Source organism: Diadema antillarum, unplaced genomic scaffold (genome assembly GCF_040938485.1).
Source record: "Diadema antillarum isolate AM-2024a unplaced genomic scaffold, OU_Dant_1.0 scf00000103, whole genome shotgun sequence".
NCBI classification, from domain to species: Eukaryota; Metazoa; Echinodermata; class Echinoidea; order Diadematoida; family Diadematidae; genus Diadema; species Diadema antillarum.
In genome coordinates, this window is record NW_027270992.1 from 6153678 (window position 1) to 6175589 (window position 21912).

The 21912-nt window shown below is 39.3% G+C and overlaps 1 protein-coding gene across 1 annotated transcript; it reads right to left on the reverse strand.

Annotated features, from left to right (window-relative positions):
• Positions 1-436: 436 nt before the first annotated feature.
• On the reverse strand, positions 437-15755 carry LOC139718963 (peroxisomal targeting signal 2 receptor-like). Its single transcript, XM_071630408.1, has 7 exons — positions 15638-15755; positions 14605-14798; positions 8930-9131; positions 7624-7733; positions 3806-3919; positions 1080-1235; positions 437-508 (listed from the first exon to the last, which is right to left on the reverse strand). The coding sequence occupies exons 1-7, from the start codon at positions 15753-15755 to the stop codon at positions 437-439; spliced, it is 966 nt and encodes a 321-aa protein (XP_071486509.1).
• Between the last annotated feature and the right edge of the window lie 6157 nt (positions 15756-21912).

Here is a 21912-nt window from a genome sequence, read left to right on the forward strand (position 1 = left end):
AGTCTCCTGAAATGTGTGTGAGTGAGTACCTTTCAGGAAGCTGGCCATATGTTTACTTGGTTGTCAATCTTTTCAGAGCAGTGCGTCGTCAAACAGAGCCGATGATGGTATCTAATTTTCAGTTCCTCACATATTCCCTTTACCCGTTGAGGACGGGCTAATTTTGCTACAACACGCATTTCCCATAGACACTCGCCAGAGTATACTCGGGACTCGTCCTCAACGGGTTAAGGTCCTTAACCAGAATCTTCACAGTCACTTACTAGTCCGTGTCTACAACTTCTTCATTATATACATATTTTTTTTCTTGTCTTCCCCTTCCTTGAAACAGAGGGGGAAAAAGAAAAAAGACGCTGCTTCCAGGTTAAAGAGATGGAATTCTCCGTGTGATGGCTGTGTCATACATGCATGGTGCACTTGCGTTCTCGTGTTTGTATCAGGTGCCGTTCTGGGCCAAGGACTTTGGGGTGTAGACCACCGTTCTCTCATCCCATGCGCAGTCCGCCAGCTGGATGGACAGGAGTGGTAGGATATAAAACACAGAGGAGTGCAAAAACATGATAGAATTTGATACATTACTAGAGAGAAACACAAGCTCATAAACTCTGGTATCATATCTATAATGAATTTTTTTACTAAGTTTAAATATCAATGATTATTAAGATGCCATACTCAATGTCATAATTCATTTTTCACAAAGTATGAAGACACATGAACTAAAGTAGCTAAGCAGTCATGCACTACGGGAACATCACACACAACATTTCCATGAGTTGATTCCAACTCGATAATATGGAAATACACCAATATTGTCTGACAATAAATATGTCTCTCTCTGAAGCAGCTCAATGAAAATCCCTTAACTGCTTTCCAAGTGACATTTTGGTTCTGATTTCAAGGGTTTGTTCATTTGTTTCCCATTCTGCTTCTAATACACCCTATCATTTTACCAATTGATCCCATCCATTCAGAAACTTCATTACCAATGTGTGACCTAAATACATGTACCTGTGGAGGGTTAACACACGTTTGCATTAAATATCCAATGATTCATGTTGTATCTCTATAGTTAAACATACCTGGCCTGGAACATGGATGTTGAAGTCTAGTCCACAGACAAATTCTGTGTGGTGTTCGATAGTTTCTAGCGGTCCTGGTTGCTGGGCAAAGTTCCACGTCCGAACAGTAAAGTCATATGAAGATGATGCGAGCACACACTTGTGGTGGGGGGAACACTGCGAATACAGAACCAAGGAAAGTCTAATAATTGAGAGCAGGACAACCTAGCTTGTCTGATCATCATCATCATCATCATCATCATCATCATCACCATCATCATCATCAATCAGTTCAAACATGCAAAGTAAGTTCTGGCAAATTGCTGATGCCAAGTATCCAGAGTGTCAATTTGCAATGAATCTGGAAAGTCAGTCCATGAAAATTTATGAGCATTTCCCCTGTGAAAGACAATTTACAGATATGCTTTCTTCCAATATTTGCACAAAAAAATATTGAGATTTCATTAAAAGTAGAATAGAATCTATAATGTCATACCCTGAGTATTATGTTTGCTATATTTGTAGAATATACCCGAGACATGCCCTCTGCAAAACATTAGAATTTTTTGTCAATTTGATTTTTAATCATTGCAGTTTAACTGTTAATTCTAAAAGAGTATACAAAAACAAAAACGATTTGATATAGACTAGTCAATCCCCCAATTCTTTCACTTAAACAATCATGCTATCGATATTTTTTTTCTTCTCCAAATATGTCTTCAACAATAGTGATATGCAATGTGTGCATGCAATCAGCTAATCAATTGACACAGAATCTCGATATTATTTGTAAAAACGTACTCGAATAGCTAGAACACGCACACATCAGTACTGGCACTGACAGAGCAGAACTTTAATCCTATTTTAACTGGGCTATTTGAGACCAAGTTTTTACTGACGGGGGGGGGGGGGGGGGGGGGGGGTCGTCAATTTGACTCCCCCCTTCAGATATCGGCCGCCAATCGCGCGATTGCCGCAAAATTTTGCCTTAAGATAGAGCCGGATGTCATCTACAAGATTACATGGTCATACAATAGAAAAATATTGACTTTCTATTTTTAGTAAATTAATTATGCAAATTTAAGCATGAAATCATAGTTCCACCTGTTACTCCATTAAAAAGGCTGAAAGATTGCTTAAGTTTCGTGTCAGAATTCCTCAAGACACATCAAACAATTTTCTTTTAAAAAAATAGCACAATCAAAATCAATTTCTTTTCTTTTTTATTGTTTTGTTAATTTCTTATGTATTTCATTGTTTTTTTGGCCTTTTATTTTCGATTGTTTTTTGGCCAAAATTTGCTGCAGAGACTTTTTCAAGCTTATCTACATTAGAATTGATTAATTTCTATGATTAAAAGTTGAAATAATCTAGTTTATATCAATTTAATAAAAACTAGAAATGTCGCTGTGGTGACTGATCGGCGACTGATGCCTCCGCCATAATGCATGATTCTCCCAATAGGTGTACAGTACAATTTCTTCACAATGTGTGATGACAGTTTCACATAATTGGCAAAATATCGGAGTGACAGGTTTGTCAGAAATATCTTGAATGTTCATTTTCCATGATCTGGGTTTGCTATAATTGTCTATATAAGAGTGCAGGTACACATATTTGGGGAATTGAAAATTTTTACTTGACTTCTGACCGACCTTATTATAAGTTTATGCATTGAGTATAATTTTCAAGGTATGAAGAAAGAGTGTAATTACAGTACAAAATATATCTTTTTTTTCTCATTTAAACCTGACCTTTGACCCTTAACCTTTGACCTTCTGGCTGGAAATTTTTAAGAGAATCTCCATTAAGTAATACATGTACATATATTGAATTTTAACACTAATAATGCAATCATTGCATAAAATAGTATATGAGGGAAATAGTAATATTTTGAGGAGTTGACCTTGACCTTTGACCCCCTGACTATTGACCCATGACCCCTAAATTCCCTAGATAATCCCTGCCAGTCAGTACATGCATATGTACCAAGTTCCATGAAGATACATAGAACCATTTGCAAGAAAAGTGATATTGCAACATTTTCACCTAACCTTTGACCTTTGACCTTATGACATGAACTCTCTCTGGAGAATCTTTACACAGTAGTTTATGTCTACACTAAGTTTCAAGAAAATAACTGCGGGCATTGCATAGATATGGGGGAAATAGCAACATTTTTAGCATTTGACCTTGACTTTTTGACCTTTGACCTCTTGCCAATGTCACCAAAATCTACTCAATTGTCCCATCATACATCATCCTTGGACCAAGTTTGGTGAAAGCTGCTTCATCCAGTTTTGAGTTATCACGTAAAAAGATAAATTTCATGATTTGACCTTGACCTTTGACCTTTGACCTTTAGCCGATTTCATCCAAAATCTAATCAAATTATTGCCCTATCATACTTCATACTTGGACCAAGTTTGGTAAAATTCCAGTAAATATTACTCAAGTTATCGCGTAAACGAAAGCGGACGGACGTACCGACGGACGGACGGACGGACAACCCAAAAACATAATGATATGAGATATAAAGAGATATGATCGGATTTATCGAAACATGTATACTTTCAGGGGCTATCACAGGTGAATTATGGCTGATTTTGTGTATTCTAGCTGTACACAAATTTGGTTTCAGGGTATTGGTACACTTTAAGTCATTATTTACAACTGAAATGACATACAGTGTACTACAAAACAAGAGCAGCAGACAACAGTACAACTCACATTAAGATTCTTCTCACCTTGAGTCTACGTATTGCATGAGTGTGCCCACCTAGTTGAAAAAGTACTTTTGATGGGTTTCTCAGATCCCAACCTCTGATTTTACTGTCGACAGAACCTGCAACAATGATGTTCTGCAAAATAATAAAATAGAAAAAAACAATCATGAGATTCACTTAAAATGAAGCGGTCTGCCCCAAGTACACAAAATTCATACAACTGGTCTTTATGATAGACCAGCAGCTTTATGATAGTGTGGTTAAAAATGGTTTATCAGCCATCTTGTCTTGTACAGATGGAAACTGAAAAACAAACAAACAAACAAACAAACAAACAAACAAACAAACAAACAAACATACAAACAAACTAACAAACAAAGCAATTAAGGTTTTACCCATGAGATTGCAAGTGGCATTTATCTTTGACTTTACACAGATAGAATTCTATTTTCCAGGATAGGTTGTCTGTTGTTGCAGAAGAAATGGTAAATACATTTTGGTAGGAATAAATATCTACTGAAACTCCATCTTTTACCTAGTTACACTGAGAAAAAAAAAATTCTTCAGATTGCCCATGCAATTCAAGACCCCTGCCAGCTGCACACTGAACATGCATATTTTGCATATTTTGCATATGTTAGGTACAGAAGTAACTTTGCGTATTTCACCATAAAATATGTAATCAGGCATTTCACTTTGGGAATTATTTCTGCATACATTAGGCTGCATCTATGCATGGGGTTCTAATTTTATCTGATTAAGAGTTGCCCAGCAACCTAAATCACAGTACATTCGTTCTTGGTTGTAAACACACGAGGGTCACGCTCTGATAAGCTATTGGTATCGACACTAATGTATTACCTGAATGCATCTCTTTTTTCCCTATCAAGTGGGAGATATTTTGGGATCATCTTGTAAGTGTGAGAAAAATCATGAAATACTTGCAACAAGACAGAACTCTAAAGAGGCACTATTCTAAGCTTATAACATTCCATGGTGGGAGAATAAAAGGATACAAAAATATTAATGTTACCGCCCAGCTCAAGACCCACAAAAATTAGGTCAAAATGAATTTCCACTCATGTACATAGTTTAAACGAGGAAGCTCTAAGCTGTATAGTAATGTTATATAACTTCTTAACATTGGATTACCCTAACCCACAAGAAAAGTGATTGAAATGAGAGAGATAGGTGCAGAGAGGTGCAGTTTCATAAGAAAACTGGATTCAATGAGTAGTGTCACTCCGGCGTGTTGTGCAGAAGGAGCAATGAAAATGTATTGTATTTGTCAGTGAAAGCAGGTCCTAAAAAATATGGCCAAGAAAAACTGTGAATATATACCTATATTTTGGTTCTGTGTTACATGACGCAAATCTCTCGTTTGAAGAGGCTACACCCCAGTAAATAATGCCAGTGCATATCTTGGCAATCAATGACTTAAAGTCAAAGATATAAAACACCTGTTTCTTGACTCTGGCCTAATCTAAGCATCAGTCATCGCCACAGCGCCACAGGAGGGGGGGGGGGGGCACCGCGAGAGGAGGAGATTGTTTTGGTTTTGGCATGGGCCATGTAGCTCCATGGTGCGTGTGTGTGTGTACACGTTTGTGTGTGTGAGTGTAGACATTCAGCGTATGCAGACAGAGCATGCCTGTACTGTAGTGACCGAAACTATTGTCATTCCATTTTGCTCTCCCCTTCTCCCTCCCCCATCTCTCCCCCCTCTCCCTCCCTCTCTCCCCCTCGCTCTCCCTCTCCCTCTCTCCCCCTCTCTCTCCCTCTCTCTCTCTTTCTCAATGATCCAGTCAGCAGGCTGATTGTAACCAGGGAGGTAGTCTCACCTCCCCGTTGTAACTCACTGCCAAATAGCACATTGTCAGCACCGGCAAACTGGCAATGCTCTCCTTCTTTATTCCTGTATTTTCGTTATTTACGGGTCGATTTTTTTCGTTCGAAATGTAAAATGGATGACCATAGAATTTCTCAATAGAATATAAAATTGAAAACTTTCGAAAGGATAGAGAAAACTGAGTTCACTTTGAATGGTCTGCCACAGGCAGATATCCTTATCATGCTCTTACGTAATACGACAGCTGCTTTCTCAACGATCCAGTCAGCAGGCTGATTGTAACCAGGGAGTAGTCTCACCTCCCCGTTGTAACTCACTGCCAAATAGCACCGGCAAACTGGCAATGCTCTCCTTCTTATTCCTGTATTTTCGTTATTTACGGGTCAATTTTTTTCGTTCGAAATGTAAAATGGATGACCATAGAATTTCTCAATAGAATATAAAATTGAAAACTTTAAAAAGGATAGAGAAAATTGAGTTCACTTTGAATGGTCTGCCACAGGCAGATATCCTTATCATGCTCTTACGTAATACGACAGCTGCTGGAGTCATCAAACCCTGGCTTGGCCTCCAGGTTTGTCACGCCTGAGCAGAAAGTTTATTTGCAATGGACAAGTACTTCGACTCCCAACTCCCAAACGACAAATATACGCACCCCACTTTGGGTAACCTCAGTTGAGGACTCGCCTCAAACGAGGGATTGACGGCATGTAAGTCACCTGAGTTTGACAGTAGGTAATGAAAACATTCCTCTTCCAGGTAGTAAAGACCAACTTTACAAATTTGAGTCGGTCAATCAAAACTGCATATTTTGGTCATTTACAGAGAATCCTAATCTGGAAACTTTTTGAGGACTTTGAGCTGGGCGGTTACATTCTGTATATCGTCGCTGGGGTGACAAGACCTTGTATCTGCAATTTTGGTGAAAATGACTTTTTTCGATTAATGGTCGAATAATGGGTTAAGTGATGTTCTGTCCAAATCCCAACTGTCCTACTCCAAAAATGAAGCCACCACGGCATGTCAAAGGAAAGGCTATCCCATTCGCCACAATGTTTTGGCCACCATGTTTTTTGGCTCTCCTGAACAATTGACATTTTGTAGATATGAGGTCTTGTCGCCCCAGCGACGATATGCCGAATATTTCGCAAGGATTTTTATTCTTGCAAATTTTGCAAGTTGGGTGCTATTCGCAAATTTAAAAACACGCAAAAATATTTACTCTGATCCCGTCATGAATGTGACGTGCACGCATACATTTCTCTGTTCAGTACTGCACTCCACAATTGTGAATTTAACCACTTGCGATATTGTTGGGAAGTCCAGTTTCGCAAAAAATTAGACTCGTTTAATACTATACTAATGATGCACAGGATAGAGTGTTGACAATGGTGCGACATGCACGAGGCGCAGCCGAGTGCATGTTTGCAACCGTTGTCAATACTCGGTGATGCCACGAAATAATCCTGTGCATCATTTGTTTTATAAAATGGGTCGAAAACTAACAGCATTATTCACGTACCTTTGTGGGTCAATACCAGTCAGCTACATGTAGCACTCGCTCAAAAGTCAAGATGTCCGAAGATGTTCGTCCCAAACATTTACGCACGTCGCACTCGGAAATCCACACATAAGTACTGTACGTACGTATAAGAGTATACGTACGCCACGTACTGTTATGCACAAGAAAGGCCGCCGGCTGTTGTGGCAGCCCGCGGCCCGAACTAGAAGTTGTTTACAGGATTGACAGCGCGTATAGTAGCGCGTGACGCACTTGTAACAACTGATTGAGTGCGCACTGCTAGTGTAAAACATTGTGACGTACGTCAGGCCAGGGAGGTGGAAGAGAGACTCTTCTTAGTGCATACCTGAAGAAAATAATGCACGCACACGTGACTCATTTCAGCGCTTCCAATTGGCTACATTCTTGAACCCATTTAATAAATTTGTATAAGGCACATACAGTATGATGATTGATAAGAAGCTTCACCTGATCATATTTGCACCAGTCACATGATATGACATCCGCCTTGCTGACGGGAATGAGAAAGCGTGGCTTCTGGGGTCGGTTGATGTCCCAAACGCACAGCGAGCCGTCGCCTAGAGACGGAAGGAGGATAATCACCATGACAACCGTTAACATCACTGCACTGAACATCTCGGTCATATGGTGCAAGGGTTTGTCTTGATAATTATTGGTGTCTGCCATTCCCTACATAAATTGTTCAACTTCTGTGAGAGCAGTAGCCATCCTTTAGCAAAGAAGTGCTCAAGGTCTTGGACAGCTGTACAACTATAATGTCATTTTAAAGAATAATTGTTCATGGCCATACAGTGTACATTATCACGAGTATCAAAAAACTAATGCCCTCAAGCTAAGAGATCTGGGCCCCATTGCAGAGACTCCAACTCTCCCGTTTTCGACGGGAGATCTCCCGCCGAAAACCCATTTTTGCAAAATCTCCCGTTCTCCCGCTTGAGATTTAATTTCTCCCGCCCTGGCTCTGTGTCTACCGTTGAAAAGGATTTCTTACTTTTTGCTATCGTATGTTGAAAAAAATCAGCCTTAGATAGCACCAGAGAGCATCTAGAACCCTAGGAACTTTGCGCTTCGCACACATCAATTTGGAGTTTCCCCTTTGCTAGGGGTTTCAGGCGGGAGAATCTCCAGATCAGAAGGTGCTTTGGGTTGGAGTCTCTGCCATTGCATAAAAGATACGATCAAACACAAGTCAAGAAGAGCAAAAGTACAATGTAAGTACCAAATGCTCCATTCTGATTGGTTGAAAATCAAGTTGCGTATGATTTTCTTGAATTGCGTTTGATCATAACTTTTATGCAACAGGGCCCTGGAAGGCTTTTAATGTGATTGATGATAACATACAATAATGATGATAGTGATGATGATGACAATACTGATGATAATGGCTAAATAACTTATACTTATACTGAATCATTATCATAATGGATATTCCAGTTCCTCTACTTCTGTTCATCATCAATATTATCATCTATGTGATTACTTTATCATTGATATTATTTCCAGTATTATTACTGTCATCTCCCATACTACAGTATCATTCTCTTTCATTTAGTAATATCAACACCAGCTAACCGAAAAAAAAAAAATTTCTGTGCTACCTCCATGCACACTCCTGTGGTTCCCAAGGGAAGAAAGGGCACATAGAATTTCTTTTCATATTACTGCCTGGAGTCTGAGAAGAATGTAATATGCTCTTTACTCATCACTCCAAAGTTTTTGAAGAAAAAAAAAATTAAAAGAAATGCATTCTTGCCGGAGGAAGTAGCAAAGCATCCCGGCACAATGGGGGACCAGACAGCCGTGTATACGTTGTGGCGGTGGCCAACAAATGTCCGCAGGGAGTGGTCCCGATTTGGGTCCCAGATCTTGACGGTCCTATCCCAGGAGGCGGAGACAACAAGGTGCTGGTCCCTGGTTTGGCTCCAGTTCACACAGTACACCTCCTTGCTGTGTTCCTATATCATGGAAAACAAATATATATTAATGAAATATATATATACCAAAGGTAACCTATGGATTATAGGACTGGTTTATAAGCTCATATACTGTAAAACATGATATATTCGCGGCACGAAATTTTCGCGAATTGGAGCCGACGGCCTTTTTCGTGGCAAGAAATTTTCGCGAATTGCCTCTGGCGTTCAATGCATATAGTGTAGGTAAGAAATTTCGCGTGTATTTTAATTTCGCGAATTTTGGCGCTCGCGAAATTCGCGAAATTAAAATGCACGCGAACATTTCTCGTTTTACAGTACCAAACAAGTATATTACATATGATACAATATGTAATAAGACAAATAAAACAATTTACACATGGTAATCACACACACACAAGAAAAAAAACCCAACAACAAATGAACAAATGGCTTCAGCTCACAAAGCATATCTCCTTTCTGTGTTCTTATACCACGGAATATAAACATACGAATAGAATACTGGTATAACATAATGGATAAGAGGTACAAAGTTTATATGCGTGTATACACTTACAGGTACATAGTATAATACATTATGCTGAAAAATAACAAGAAATGTAGCATTATACACATTTGGTAAATTTACAGATAATCTGAGGCTGCATTAAACCTTCTTTCCAAATAAATACATCTAGTACTAACCAATAATGCTACATTACACAAAACAAGACAATAAGTTGTGATAGTGTGGTTTTCAAATCAGCTTCAGCTTTGAATCCGTACCTACTTTTACGTTCACTAATCCTATTTCTGCAAAAGACAGAAAATATCACAAAATCCCAGGGGTGACAAGACCTACAGTCTCTACTGGCACATGATCGAAAATCTAATGACTCAGTTTTGACAAAAATTACTGATTTGAATTTTAAAACCTTACAAATATTTATCAATACAACCCAGAACAATGTTTCTACTTTATTTGATGTCAATGTTGATGTTAATCTATGAAAATGTTGCAAAAATGAAAAAGTTTTTTCACTCTTTATAAAAATTCATGATTTTATTAAATACGAGGTCTTGTCATCCTACGGACAATACACTGTATGTGCTTGTGCCGTATATTAAATGCCCAATTACCCGTAAAATGGTCCCATAAAATAAACGTTGACTATTCAAAACTTCTTTTCAAAACCTTAACTGTAAACAAAATAGCATGGAACTTTGATCTTCTAATCCCCAGGTATCGCCAAATCTTTAGACATACATGGACATTGGTGTTTGTTTTCTCATTAATTTACAGTGCCCCTTGCACTGAACAATGCAATATATATGAGTATATATATAAGATATCTTATAGATATTATCCCCCTCCAACGAAAGGAAAAAACCCATTCATGTTCGGTATTTCATTGGTGAACAGCATATCTTAACTGTTATCACATAAAACATTCAGTTCAAGTCAAACAATAGGGGGCAGAGAAATAATGACTTTATAGTTATTGCGTACACAAAGTTGTCACTTTAAAATGTTTATACGAGATCAGTCGTGCATATGACCTGGCCCACTATGTGATAAGGATGTTTATTATTGATAGCAAAATCTGGCTTCCTCTCGCATGATATGACAAATAATGCCAAATAATATGATATTCAAACATCCTTCTACTGACTCTATAATTCTCAATATTATCTTTTGAATCAACTTATCGGGATGAGGCAATGAAAGGGGCATTGTAATGGTATTTGCTGGCTAGTCAGAACACCAAACAGTCCTGAACAAGTTTGACAAAGGTAAGTGTTTTTCAGAGCTGTAAAATTCTGGAATTCTGAACCCACCTGCCTACTTTTAGTAACTCTGATAATAACAGCAAACAAAGAACAGAAATACGACATACAGACAGCCATACTCAGCAGTTATTCATGCACACTTGTCAATGACACTGATACTGAGTTTTTCATGAAATGTTGCAATGTGGCTGAACAGTGAAACTATGTGGATAGGAAGCAGCATTGAGCCAATTTCTGTCTCACAAGACAAGAGATAACATTTTGGGTGCAGCATTAACGTGAGATGTTGGAGAGTTTTGAACAGCATACATCATGAAGGAAAAAAGAAAAAAGGAACATCATGTAGCAAACTAGCATCATTATATGTTAAAAAAAAGAAAGAATGAAAAATACTTTGTAAAGATGTATCCTTCATTGAACTCATCATAAAGTAAAGGGGTAAACAGCAAAATGGGGCACAGTACCCATAATTACCCCATCACTATCCTTAATACCACACAAGTGACAGAAAGTTCACCATTGACCATCTAATTCAGTCAAGCCTGTCTGCAACTGTCTTTGTATACAGGTGCTCTAAAAAGTTATATTTTTATTTAATAAGTTTGGTAACTTGCATTTGTTGGTTGACTCTCACTTTCATTTTGTTGCCTCTTCTTGGTACACCAGGCTAGGGCTCGCTGCTTGCTCAGCCCCCCCCCCCCCATACTGTTGCTTTTTCACTCCTTTCCTCTCTTTATCCTCTGTTGTTCCTTTATCTTGTTTGATGTTGCCTCCCTATTCATCCTTATCCTTCACAGGTTGCCCCCCCCCCCCCCCCCCATGGTCCTCCAGATCATCACTGACCCTCCTCTGCCTTTTGTCTGTCTACCCTCCTGCCTTAATCCCACTCCCTTTACCTCTTGGGCTCTTTGCTCATGACTTCCAACTCTTCCCTTTTGTTTTCTTTGTTCTGTGTCCCTAGTCCTCCCCTGACTGTTCTTGTTGTGTGTGGTCCCATTGCTTTCCCTGTCTGTTTGTCATTTTGCCTCTGACAAAGATTCTGCTAGGATCAAAAGCTGAGGCCCCTTTTGACTCCATGCATTGGCTTGCCACTATTGGACATTAAAGGGATTGTATACTGTATGCGCCATATATTTCGCGAGTCTAAATTTTCGATAGTTCATGGTTGAGACCTAACTTCAGGTTTCTTAGACCCCGTTTACAGTGCGGGGCTGGGCAGGAGCCGAGGCAGAGGTGCGGCAGAGCCTGGCCTCAATTGCGGGGCCGAGCCCCGCAATTCTGTCCGTTTACAGTGCCGGGCTCGGCCCACGCTGTTAATTCAAACCTTTCAATATTTTGTCGTAGTGGCGCTCTGCTTGTAAACAAATGCAATTTGGTACAGTCTGGTTTCCAGACCCTTTGCCAACTGGACTCCGTGGTGACGAAGTCGCCGCTCGGCAAAGGCCTTTGCCGAAGGAAAAATCCTTTGCAGGACAAAAGCATCTTAAACTATACTAGTTTTCGACGTTGAGGGGGTTAATATCCTGAATAGCGAAATAGTACGGGCAGAGGGTCTGGAAGCCAGACTAAATTTGGTACCGCATTTGGCCCAGTTTGTGTTTACACTGAGAAAAGGCCAGGCTCGGCAGCAGCTCGGCCGTGACCGACACCACCTCCAGAGCGTGGTCAAATGCACGGCCAATTTTGGCCCCGCATTTGGCCTTTTGCGCGTTTACACTAAAATGAAGGCCGGGCTCGGCCGCGGCCGAGCCCGGCCTTTTCGCTCACTGTAAACAGGGTCTAACACTTTTGGGTGAGATAATGAAAAACCTCTCATGAAATATGAAAGAGCATGTAATTCCATGAGGAATTCAACATTTATTTGATGAAAATTGGTTTTCAAAATGGCTGAGATATCCAAAACAGAGCAATCCTAATAAAATGTGGGACCCAACTTTTATCATGATCACTTTGTTCTACTTTGTTTTTGGATGTTTCAGTCATTCCAAACCCGTTTTTCCTCAAATAGACTTTGAATTCCTCTCAAAATGGTATGCTTATAAATACTAAGTGTTTTCTTGGTATCTCGCAAAAAAGTTAAGCCCAATTCTCATCTCCATTAATACTGTACCATCCCTTTAAGCAGTTTTTAGCAGTTTGTTTTTTTGTTTTTGTTTTGTTTTTTTGCTTTTGTTTTGTTTTTGTTTTGCTACAGGTGCTCTTTCATTAACAAGTTGAACCGTAATGTGCTTTAAGTGCCGATGGCACAGGAAACCCCCACAGTGTTCAAAGTCCTTGGCACAGAAAAGGTTAAATGAGGATCTTGACAGCACAGGGAATCTGGAGCTTGCTCATACATTATAGTACATGTGGCACGTAATACTGTAAAATACGCTCAAGCACATGCAAAAAAAAAAAAAAATGAAGGAAAAAAAAATCAGTATCAACAGACGTGATCTCATATATCATATAGTTCATATATTGCACAGTATCATGTGTACATTAAAAGTATTTTCAAACTTTATGTACTATCTAATGTATCTACCACACTGCCTGGCATATAGATGTCTGTTTAACTGTCATTAATGTATGGACTTTGTGCTCATCATTGGTTAGAAATGTTTAATGACACATCAATTTTTCTTTGGTGTCTGCATGCAGTGGTTGTGCACACATTTCAGTCATTTAGCAGATCTATGTAAAATCAGTGGTAGCTGCACATTCACCTTTGGCATATACAGAGACTCCAACCCCAAGCACCTTCTGATCTGGAGATTCTCCTGCCCGAAACCCCTAGCAAACGGGAGACTCCAACTTGATGCGCACAAAGGGCACATCTTGAGCGCGAAGTTCCTTGCGGTCTAGGGTTCTAGGTGCTCTCTTGCCCTATCTAAGGCTCATTTTTCAACATACCATGAAATTAAGCGAGAAATCATTTCAAGCGGGAGATTCTGCAAAAATGTGCTTTCAGCGGGAGATCTCCTGTGGAAAGCGGGAGAGTTGGAGTCTCTGCATATCATACTTCAACAAGATGCTGTGGTAATTAGTTGTACATGTAGGTTGTGCCAGGCGAATGGTTGGTTTTTAATTTCTCCACAACACAACTTCTGTCACGGAGATTTTAACATAGTTGCTGAGAATAAATGGGTCCTACTCTACAGCAAGACAAATTTTTCCCACATCAGATAGCCCAGTAAGGTATAATACAATTGTAGTAACAATATTGTGCAGCTAATGCAACTTCGCTAAATTAATTTGCTGGTAAACACTTTGCTGCACTGAAGGAACCAATAAAGTTGTTCATAAAACCCTATTAAACTGTGATCTTTTTGCTGACTGGTATGCAAGCTGTGGAGCTTTCTTCGCTGATTGGGAGAGATATCTGGAAACTATCATACTGTTAATGAATGGAGATTTAGTAATCCCTTTCATCCGGATTGTGTTACCATGACCTACCTGATGGGCAGAGACATTTTGCTACGCCTCAGTAGGTTTACTAACACACCTTTGTATCTTGTCAATTAAAGTTCAACTTTGATGGGATGACTGAATGCTGTTAAAGAAAAAGCTTGGTATATAGTTACATAAAGGGTTAAGGGTAGCATTTGCTGCCCTCTATGAGTATTTGAAAGAACTGCCGTAAGATATCCCCCCCCCCCCCAACACAAAAACCCTACAACATGATTCTAATAGGGACAATAGAGCCAGTCAAAACTAATGAGCATAAATATGAACTTTCACCTACCTTACAGGACTTGAGCGGGCCGTTCTGCTGGTTGAGGTTCCATACCTGGATAGATCCGTCCCCGCTCCCCGTGACAATTAGACTCTCATTGTTCTCGGCCCAGGTCAGATCGAAGAGACCCTCGTTCCAGTCGAATGTGCCAAGCAGCACTGCCCCTGCCGGCATGATATCAATGAGAAATAGGGTGCCAGTTCCTGCAGGGGAAATCATTCAAGAAAATTGGAGACAAAAGGGGAATCAAACGACATATACTAATGGCTTCTTCTTGTTGACAATATTTTGCTGGTCTTTGATGTATGTTTGAAGTAGATATTACCTTTTTGACCTATCAATACTACTACTTGATATCTCATCATGCTGCAAGACTTGAACAAGTCACTTTCCTTTTGCTATTAAAAAAAAACCAAATCATCAAACAACAAACCTGTCTCTTCTCACATCTATACATATACACACACAAATAACAAGCATGGCTTGATCATCTGGATATTGATGCTGTTCAGCAGAACAAAGAAACAGGCACTCTTCAGAACCTACATGATATTCCTGTGGAAGAATCTTCAAATCTTACACTGTACGTCATAAGTATGAAAAATTATTTTCATGTGTAAAAATATTTAAGCCATCAAACACTTGACATAAATACGCTTCATGCCCAGAATCTTTGAAGTTTGATCCCACACGTATACAAATTTTGTATACTATCTAAAGTATTGTATAGTTCAGGAGACAGTTATCAGTTTAGCCAAGAACATATCAACTGTAAGTTCCATCAAAAATACAAATTGAGCCAATGTTCCCCCAAAAAGGACCATAAATTGGAAATAAAAGTATACAATTTAAAGCACATTATTGTATGTATAGTTTAGGAGACAGTTATCAGTTCAGACAATAAGATATCGATTGTAAGTTATAACTATCAAAAATATAAATTAAGCCAATGATCCTGAAAAAAAAAAATCATAAATTGGAAATAAGAGTTCAAACGTTTATACTCAAACTGAAATGACTTCAAAATGCAATAATTTCATACCTGCAATTCCATAATGCTGGGAAGTTGCGACTGCAAGCCGTTGTGGTAGGTACGGTGAAAATTCTACAGCGTAGCCATGGCGACCAGGAGATTTAAAGGCGACAGGTGGCCGATTCATGTCTGAATTTTGATGTTTACGAAGTCCGCTCTTGTTAAAAACTACATCATCTTCAAAGTGACCGTCCTCTACGAGAACATATTGTGGATTTTTCTATGCATCACAAGAATAATTATAAGAACTAAGGGGTAGAACAGGAGCACACTCTTTGCTACCGGTAATCTTCACAAAAGGTGGTTCGTCATCTGAAAGTATAAGACAAGTACAAAAAGACGAGCATAACTAGAATACCATGTCTCCAATGATTTGATTCCTCGCTCATTGAGACAATTCACTGCACTGACTGTTACAGGCAATAAATACATGGATTCGCATACTATAACAATATATTCTAGATCCAGCACTGGAAGCATCACATAACTGCCACTGTCTTGCAATCTAATTTGAAAATGTTCCCTGTATTTGCACAACAGTTTGGAATTTAAATACATTTTATAGGACATTTATTGACTAAGTCATGACATCAAACATCACAGACAAGAATTATTACGCAATAAATATCATTCCCGGGACTATTTTTATAGGTGTATTCCATACTGGCTAAGCATGACGTTCACTATTAAGTACAGTGTAACTGTAAACATAAAGTAATCTACTGTACAATCTTCAGGTACAGTGTATTCTTAACCTAGTTTTTCTCTTTCTTTTTATTTTTCTCTCCACATAAGCTACCATAGCAGAAACCTTGTAACACCACGACACTATTAATGTGTGGTGGGAGGGAAAGAACTCTGCACAGATTTTAATAGGTAACATGGCTGTATGGCTTTCTTTTGAACTGGTACATGAATGAATGAATATAGGAATTATGATATTGAATATGATGTTAGTCCACTGAACAATTGGCATAGACAGTCAAACTTATCCACAGTGACCACTCTCAAAAATATGACTTTGTACAGTATTGAAAGAGGGCAAGTGTAGACTTGATAGCAGCCACTTACTTTGTACATAGAGACAGTTCATCATCCCATTTAAAGTATATTTGAATTTTAATTCAGAACATTTGTGTATACCCCTGTGTCCAAAAGATGGGGGGGGGGGGGGTGGGGAATATCTTTATAGAGTCTTTCATTTGGACAAGGCATTCAGTATCATTTATGCTGTTTTTCAAACATATTAGTAGGGATTGGATCAGCAGTATCACATCAGTCAAAACACACACACACAAGAAGAAACTACATCCATATGCATGGACATACTGACAACAATAAAAGCTTTAGGTTATTGCTGGTTGCATTATTTTGATTGATTGCCACTATACACAACAGGGTCATTAAGTTTCATGTGAGGAATTAATTATGGTGGCATGTAGCAAAAGATTGTTAAAGGGTGTGTACAGTTCTGGTTCAGGTGAGGATTCAGCTTTTAACATTTTGTGGGATATTCAGAAACCACTCTATGAGATGTCAAAGAGCATGCAATTCTAAAGGGTATCAAAAGTTTATTTGATGAAAATCGGTTTTGAAATGGCCGAGATATCCAAAAACAAGGTGATCCTAATAAAAGGCGTGGCCTGTCGCCTTTTATTATTATGACTTTTTTTGGATATCTCAGCCATTTGAAAACCAATTTTTATCAAATAAATGTTGAATCCTTCTTAAAATTACATGCTCTTTCATATTTCATATGAGGTTCCGCATTATCTCACTTAGACTTAGGAATGTTCAAAACATGAATCCCCACCTCATCCAACCAGTACTGTACAGTACAGTCCCTTTAACCTTTTTTGTTTTCTTCTTGACTGAGAGTCAGACTCTAAATGCCAAACGTATCATGTCTAACATCAGACTGTAACCTGAGCGTAAGTATTAATATTCTAGAAGAAAGATATAGGTCTACACAGTCACAGTTACTTAGACCACGTTACTGGCATTGTCACTGATTTGCATCAATCATCATTTAAACAGCCTGTAACAGTGTCAACATGGTTAACTATATTCATGTGCGATATGGGAATTTAGACAACCCTGCAACCTTCCGCTTCGTAGTTCTCCATACTGGAAGAAATCAAGCAAATACAAAATGTCAGTACAAAGAAGAAGAATGCCGTAGACAGGATGGATATGGGTACTGGAGCTGGAGTACCGCCACACGCGCTATCGCTTTTCAACCAGTAAATTGAGTTGCTAATGTCAGTCACCGCTTGCCCTTTCCGTCCGCGCCGGTCGCGGCGCGGCCCGGCGACCCGACGTACAGTGACACTTCAACGCTTCGCGGCAGCTTGCCGTGGCTGGTTACGTTTACATTTTCGGTTCGGTGTTCGAGCAGTCCAAGCTCGCTTGATTCTTATCTTTTCGGAACAAACGATAAGTAAGATGAATAAGACTGTGTCTAGCTACCCAAAGAATAGGAGACAGAGAAAGAACGGCGCTAAATTAACACAGCACCAAGAAAAAAAAAAAAATCCACGATCATACGATACCACTCACCACTGCGTTCGCCACGCACGTCATTCTGAGAACGTGAATTATGTAATCACAACAGGCTAATCACCCTTGAACCGGAAGCTGTCAATGCGCCTTTTTCGCGCGGGAGCTAGAAGTTGTATGCATAATATGGATGACAACATGATCACAAGGAGAATGCAGACGCAACACACAGCAGGCGATCGAGTATTTCATAGATTCTGATCCAACAAAGATATGATTCGTTTGTCAGTTTTGACTTGCCAACTTTCCATTAGGAAGCACAACGTCTTTGTAAAGGCGAGCTAAAGATCAAATTGTCGCAGTTCCTACCCTTCCTCGCTGCACTGCGCAAATCTGCGCAACGTACTATTGAAAGGACGATGGTTCGGGCACTTCCTTCGGATCTCGCTCGTCTTGTACTGGGTAAGTTCAGGCGCACAGGCGTGAGCAATTGCGCTGCGGAGCTCCGTTTCTCACCTCGTGTGATCAGATTATGGTCATTTTGAGACGGGCAGTTATACTTGCTCTTGTGTATTATGTAGAACTGCTCTAACTTCAATGAAACATAACCATACATGGCAAATATCAATAGCTCTTACCTAAGTAAAACAAGTTGTAAATTTTCGTACACTTACTTGTTGGTAAATAGCATTGCCATTGACAATTGTGCATTGGTAAAATTACTGGTATAGAATACACAGTAGGGTGGAACATCCTATTACCGGACGCTTTTCTTTGTGGCTTTGAATTCCGTACTCATAGAATGAAATTTCGGCTAAAAACAACACCGCTTATTCACAGACTCATGGAAATTACGAATTCAGCCAACTTACGTCATTTCTTCGTTCCAGTTTTTAGAAAATATGCTTCAAACATACCCCTCTAAAAATAGTGGTTTTTGCGCCGTGCAAAATCGCATTGTATTACCGGACGCTATTTTCGTAATCGAATAATCGAGGTCTTTCGCACCTAATCCTTGCACCAGAATCACAATTCATCCCACAAATCACCGTACACATTCTCACCGAGCGGATGACACACACAAAAAATCTGCAAATGAAGCTCAAATTTCGTATTTTACAGTAAAATGTCTGTCTTGACCATTTCGAACAGTTCACGCAATAAAACCTTGTGAGAAATCGACAACTGGTTAGAGTATACGTGCTTTGTCTATGGGAGCTGCACGCGCGGGCGAGGAGTTGCGTGCCCCTTGGCGCACAACTATTCCGCATCGTTCGCGTTTGAGGACGATAGCTACAAATTTCCGATATTGATCAGTGAACTTTTGGTTCTAATAATAGAATCTTCAGCATTTTTCCTGTATGTGAGTGGGATTTCATGGAATTTCAGTCGCGAAATGTGATTCAAACATGCATAAATATTAACTATAAACGAGGTGCGGGTCACTCAACTATAAATTTGAGGTAAAATGTGAATTTTTTCGTGTTTTTACATTTTTATGTGGCGTTTTTTGCGATTTCGGTCCACACAAAGTTCTGTGAGGCTAATCTACGAAGTCTCGCGCGTACAGAATGTCATTAGTACGCAAAAATGTGCGTGTCCGGTAATACCATGGTGTCCGGTGACACCATGCTTGCCCCTACTAGCCAAACGCCCAAAGCAAAGGCAAAGTCAAAGATGGACCGGTCTTAGAGTGGTTAGACTTGGGTCTCATTCAACTTGTATAGCACAGTATGAATTTAAATAGATACAACTTCATAAAGTCTAAACTTAATTAGGTCTAGATTATCTATTATTATATCTAGAGTAAGAACCCCAATTTTCAGCCGGCCTCCAATATCCGGACACTTAGTCTTACCACTTATCACAAGGCAGCAAAGTCGACTGTCACAGCACAAGCATATCACATCGTTTCACACACTAGCACACTCGTTCATTACGCGAAAATGCCCGAGTCACCTCCAAAAATCCATCTAAAATCCCAAATTTTGCCGTCAAAATCGCGGAATCGCCGCGACTTTTCCAAAGCGCGCGCAAATTAGGGCCTGTGTAAAGAATCGGGGTCGCCGAAAAAGCGCTAAAAATTGAAAAATTACGCCGTTCTGTTGCGAGATTTTTCGCTTTAATATCGCAAGCTCAGAGTGTGATGGTATCCTCAAAAACACAAAAGAAAAACAAAATCTCCGTACGTGCCGATGCAGTGAATAAATGTACAGGGGCTGAATGCAAGTGCAGAGTCCCCAAAATTCGGACACGAACAGGCGCCGCAACATCGCCAATGCAACCTTGCGTCAAGAAGGTATGGCGCGCGCGGATTTTTCAGCGGCCTTGTATGCGTACTGACATTGCACGCATGTCCGGATTTTGGAGACGCTGTCCGAATTTTGGGGAATTGACAAGGTGATAATATTTGATTTTGTGAAATTTTATGATCGGTTTGAGAAAATCAATAGGAAGAAAAATTAGTTTGATATATGTAACAAACATTATTATAGATTTCATTTTGTGGAAAATTATTTGAGTTGAATAAATATTGCAAAAAAGCTAAAGTGTCTGAAAATTGGGGCTTTTACTCTAATTAATGTTATATGTTCGTGTTTTTTTTTTCCCCTAGTAGGAAAACAAACAAGGATGTAAATTTACAGTTCTGATTCAGTCTGAAACCCGCTGCACTGGAAGCTATCCTGTAAATTTACTATTACTATCTTGATAAGTTTACAGGAATGTAGAAAAACTACACTCCAGTACAGGAGAGTAGTGGTAAATTTAGTGGTAGTTTCTACTACTACCACTGTACTACACCAGCACTCAAGTCTACGTCTGTAGATCTTGAAAGCGAGGCTATACACTGTAAAATTTTACTTAACTTACTAGAACTCTACTAGAAGGGGATAGGCCCTACTAAGTACTGGCAATTACTCATTTTAGCACTCCAAATGAATCTTCATTCCCATGAAAATTCTACAAGTACAATACTACTGTAATATAACCCTACTCTACTACCATGGTAACAGAAGAGTCATTTTACTCCGTTGATGAGGACGGACTGAAGTTACTACATGTATTTCCCATAGACACCTGCCTGAGTATACTTGAGACTAGTCCTCAACGGGTTATATAATCATTTTTTTTCTCCAGACTACCTGCATTCTGAGGGTCTTCAGGAAAGCTATGACGTCTTCCTCCATGAGAGTCCTCATCTTGAGGAGATCCGAAACATCTCATCAGCAGCAGTTGGCATTTTGGTAAGAAAGAGATCGAGATGGACTAGCGCTGTCATCAATTCAAATGAATTTAATTCTTCAGTCATACCACCATTTCTAAATGCACAATAATTTATAGAACCTTGCTATACACACACAGAGACACAGAAATTGTACAATTTATGGAGGTGTCTACATTTATTATGATTTGATATATCCTAAAATATTTAGACAGTAGCACACAATATACCAGTAAATTGAACACGAGTAAGAAGAATACCATTATAATATTATTATGGGAACCCAACTGAAGCTGTATTCACATCATTCTCAAAAGAAGCCTTAGAAGATGTTTGCCATCATTAGATATAATACAGCTTTTATTAGGTTCTTTCTACATAAGCATACACCTGTGAGCAGTAGGCCTACTGTCTGTAGAGTAAACACTGAATAGTTAGAAATGCATCAGAGACCAAGAACATCTCTGAATATTCAATTAAAAAAAAAAGAATGGAATCCATTTTCTGAATTCAGCTGTGATGAAAGTAACTAAAATTTCAAAAATTCAGCATTGCATATTGT

What these genes read in the sequence shown, in the direction of transcription:
- LOC139718963 (XM_071630408.1), bottom strand. Translation starts at nt 15,755, where the DNA reads ATGAATCGGCCACCTGTCGCCTTTAAATCTCCTGGTCGCCATGGCTAC. An exon ending in ACTGGTGCAAATATGATCAG is followed by an intron (nt 3,920 to 7,623) that starts GTGAAGCTTCTT and finishes ATTATTTTGCAG; the next exon opens with AACATCATTGTTGCAGGTTC. An exon ending in ACATCCATGTTCCAGGCCAG is followed by an intron (nt 509 to 1,079) that starts GTATGTTTAACT and finishes CTGTCCATCCAG; the next exon opens with CTGGCGGACTGCGCATGGGA.